This window comes from Notothenia rossii (genome assembly GCF_949606895.1).
Source record: "Notothenia rossii genome assembly, chromosome: 10".
Classification (NCBI taxonomy): domain Eukaryota; kingdom Metazoa; phylum Chordata; class Actinopteri; order Perciformes; family Nototheniidae; genus Notothenia; species Notothenia rossii.
This window is the reverse complement of record NC_136908.1, coordinates 24,898,786-24,902,558: the sequence shown is the minus strand read 5'-3', so window position 1 is coordinate 24,902,558 and position 3,773 is coordinate 24,898,786. Positions and strand designations below refer to the sequence as shown.

The following is a 3,773-nucleotide window of genomic DNA, read 5'->3' as shown; positions in this document are numbered from 1 at the left end:
GAATAGCAAACCAACAGTAGCGTGGAAAAGATTGGAAAATAATTAAATATCATGCATTTCCAACTCTTTCTGTCTTAACTGATGTTTTTTGACCAATTGGTGCTGACATCTTTTTCAGCCCCTTGTTAAATGCAGTTATGGAGTATTAGGAAGTCAGGAATTCATCATGATACATATGTTCATAGGCTAAGGTTTTAGTAAAGTGTATAATCCTCTCAGCTTGTCATGTGCGCTCTGCTCCTCTACAGCGGTTTGTCACTGCAGCCTCCTAACTCACGTCTAGACGTGATGACTAACTTAACCCACTTGTTCCTTCCTCTTCATCATTCTATTATTACCGTTGTGTGTTACTTTGCATCATTCATAGCCCCTGCGTGATCACACTGTACGCCAGCAATGAATTATACAGCGTCTCCACTTCAACTAAAGGTCTCTCTCTTCTCTTCCCTCTCTTCTTTTGACCTTCTTTCCCTCCCCTCCCCTCCCCCCAATGCTCTACATCCCTCTCTCCTCCACCATCCCTCCTTCTTTCTCCTCTTCCTCTTCCATCCTCCCTGCAGCCTTGAAGTAAGATGGAGTCTTCAGACGATGACACTCTGAGCGAGCGCTCCTGCATCAGCGAGCCGTCCTTCCGTAGCGAGCGCTCAGGGGGGTCGCTGTCCCCGTGCCCCTCGGGACCCGTGGGCCCCCCGGGGACACGCTGCCCTGGAACCTGTCCAAACATGAGAGGAGAAAGAGGAAGAGCCAGGACTCGGTGCTGGACCCGGCGGAGAGGGCGGTGGTTCGTGTGGCAGGTAAGAGAAACTATCTCTCACAGACTGACAGCGTGCCTTTGAGCAAGGCACTGAGCCTGCACCTGTTGTGTGAGCTGCTCTGTGGATAAAGATGAACTATGATGGTTGTTGCTGGAAGCTTCCAGTGGAGGATCTGCATGTGTGTGTGAAAGTGAAGCAGGATGTTGCGGTAAGAGTAGCGAAAGCATCAGCACATTTAAATGAATGCTAAACCCCAACATGAAGGCAGATAAAAAACAGGACCGAAGAAAAGTAGCATCTGTGAGACCCAAACTCAGTTAAAGGGGCCCTATTGTGCTCATTTCAGGTTCTGTATTTTGTGCCTCTACTGTGACATATCTCCATGTTTTAATGTTCAAAAAGCTCTTATTTGTCTCATACTGCCTGTGCTGCAGCACCTCTTTTCACCCTCTGTCTGAAACCAGAGCCCAGTCTGTTCTGATTGTTTAGATTTGTCAACTGCTTAGAGATGTCCATTCCTTATCATGTTCAATGTGTTGCAGTTCAATGGAGGCGTTTCAGGCAGAGGGGAGAGTGTGGGAGAAAATCTACCAAAATATAGTAGTCTTTAAAACACTTCAGACTCGCACGGATTAGTAGTATTAATGTACTTTTTATGCAACAGGGTTCCACACGTTTTTTTGAAAATGCATCCGTTTGGGAAGTAGGGAGCATACTATTGATAAATTAGACTTTGAATTATACTGAATGAGTTGTGTAAAATATATACTTTGCTGTTGTTAAACACTTACCCCCATTTTACTTTAATTTATCAAGAATTTACTTCGTGTTTAAATTATTATTATTATTATTATATTTCATCACAAATGTAGAGGTCCCATGCCGGTTATTACCCGTCCCCTTGTGTGTTATGAAGGTTTTTCTGCGTGTAAACGGTCTGCAGAGTCAAAAACCCTCAAAAAGTACACCCTGTAGGGAGTAAAACTCTAACACAGAAAAGACCTGTCTATGCTGCCCCAGAACGCCTCGTTGGACATTTCTCTTTTTCTTCCTGGGTACTGTGACGTGCCCATACCCAAATGGCAGAGGTGTCACGATCTGTCTGTGTTGTGTTTTGTCTTGTCTAGATCTGTCTTTGGTTTTCTGTCTGCGTTGTGTCTTGTCTAGATCTGTATTTGGTTTTCTGTCTGCGTTGTGTTTTGTCTTGTTTTGATCTGTCTGTGGTTCCCTGTCGTTAGTTTCCCTGGTGTGTCTAATTTAGCCGATTGTGTTCACGTGGTGTCCCTGTGTTTTCTCCTCCCTCCTCAGCTGTGTCTTGTTTGTATGATTAGTCTTGTGTGTATTTAAGTTCTGGTTTTTCTTTCTGTCTTTGTCGGTTCGTCTTGTGCCATGACTAGTTCTGCGGTGAGTGTTCGGTTTTGTCATTGTTTATATCATAGCTTTGAAATAAGGAGTTTTTTCAGTTTATATCTGCATTTGGGTCCTGCTTCCTTCACAAAACCGTGACAAGAGGTGGGAGTAAGTCCTACATGTGCAAGTCATGAGCAAGTCTCAAGTCTTCACCTACAAGTATCAAGCAAATCCCAAGTCACTGTGATGAGAGTCAAGCAAGTCAAGTCATTGCTCAGGTCAAGCAAGTCAAGCAAGTCATACGAAATTCTGATGAATAAGCCCAGTTTCCGTATTTAAATCAGTTAAAAGACAGTGGTTATGAAAATGGATTCAACCCACACTATGATCTTCATTACATACACAGTTAATCATTTTAAATCTAATTTAGACTGATGACAATCATATTAGATTCATATTAACCCCAGAACTGTAGACAATATAGCTAGGACTCAAAAAGTCTGTTCAAAAAGGCAGAATTCCAGGTAAGAAAATCATAAATGGCATTTGCCATTACACATATTTAATTAACATTTCTGTTAACACTAGAACCGCCAACAGCCCTACATAGATATAATTTTCAAACCATTTAAATTTGTTCCTCTTCATCATTTCCTTATAAACTAAGCGGGACGATTTAAAACTCACTTGATTGGGTTAATTTAGAAATGGCTTCAGTGTATCATAATAACAGATCAAAAAGTTCAGATTCATTTTACAATAAATCAAGGATTGATGCACTTCTACAAACAAAAAACAACATAATTAAAACATTTAAACAAACTACTAAAAGTAGATGAACTACATTATTCAAAAGGTTCCAGTAACTTCTTATAATAACACAGGGGAAATAAACAAGGCATCTCTTTTCCTCTCTCTCTCTCTCACTCTCTCTCTCCTGACAGCCCGTCAGTATCAGGGTTAGTCAAAATGAATCCCTTGGCCGTTCTAGTGTTAATTTACCGTTTTGTCTTCTCTTTGCAATGCTTAATCGATTTTAAACCAAGTCTAACGTAGCTTAAACTTAACGTTAGCTTTCTAGCTAACACAACACAGTCACGTAGCCTACCTTTCTCTGTGTTTTTTTTTTGTAGTGACGAATGAAGTTCGATGTTGTGGTGGTCGTGTCACTGATCTTTATGCTGCAGACCCTGCATACCGCTGTTCTCTTCTTATTAGCGTCGTCAAACTTAACTATTTTTGGAGTAAAGCTAGCCGCTGCGATGTTAACTGACACTCCTGCCGTCTAGTGGGTTGCCAGGTTTGCGCGCATGGCGTTATAATCACATTTTTCGATAAAACTAAACGTAATATCCCAGTACAAAAACAAACGCAAATATTAAATTTTAAACAGTCAAGTCCTTTCAAGTCATCTGTCTCAAGCTTAAGTCAAGTCTCGAGTCATGAATACCAAGTCAAAGTCAAGTCTTTTATCAATGTTAGTCAAGCAAGTCTCAAGTCAAAAAATATGACGATTTCTCCTCCCTGAGACGGCGGGACGCGGCGAGGCTGTGTGTGAGCACACACACAAAGTCCCAGCCAGGCTGCGGGCGAGTGTGTGTGCTATGGCTGGTTTCGGGCTGGGTTTCGCTGTGTTTCGCAGACGGCCACTGGGCTCACAGGGAGGGG

At 42.2% G+C, this 3,773-nt stretch overlaps 1 protein-coding gene across 1 annotated transcript in view; it reads left to right on the top strand.

Moving 5' to 3' along the window:
* Positions 1-572: 572 nt before the first annotated feature.
* The window catches only part of macf1a (microtubule actin crosslinking factor 1a), a gene marked incomplete at its 5' end in the record, with an annotated part of 277,749 nt that continues 274,548 nt past the window's right edge, over positions 573-3,773 (top strand). The window contains 2 exon segments of the mRNA XM_079655334.1: positions 573-678; positions 681-794. Of these exon segments, the coding sequence (XP_079511460.1) occupies positions 573-678; positions 681-794 (220 nt within the window).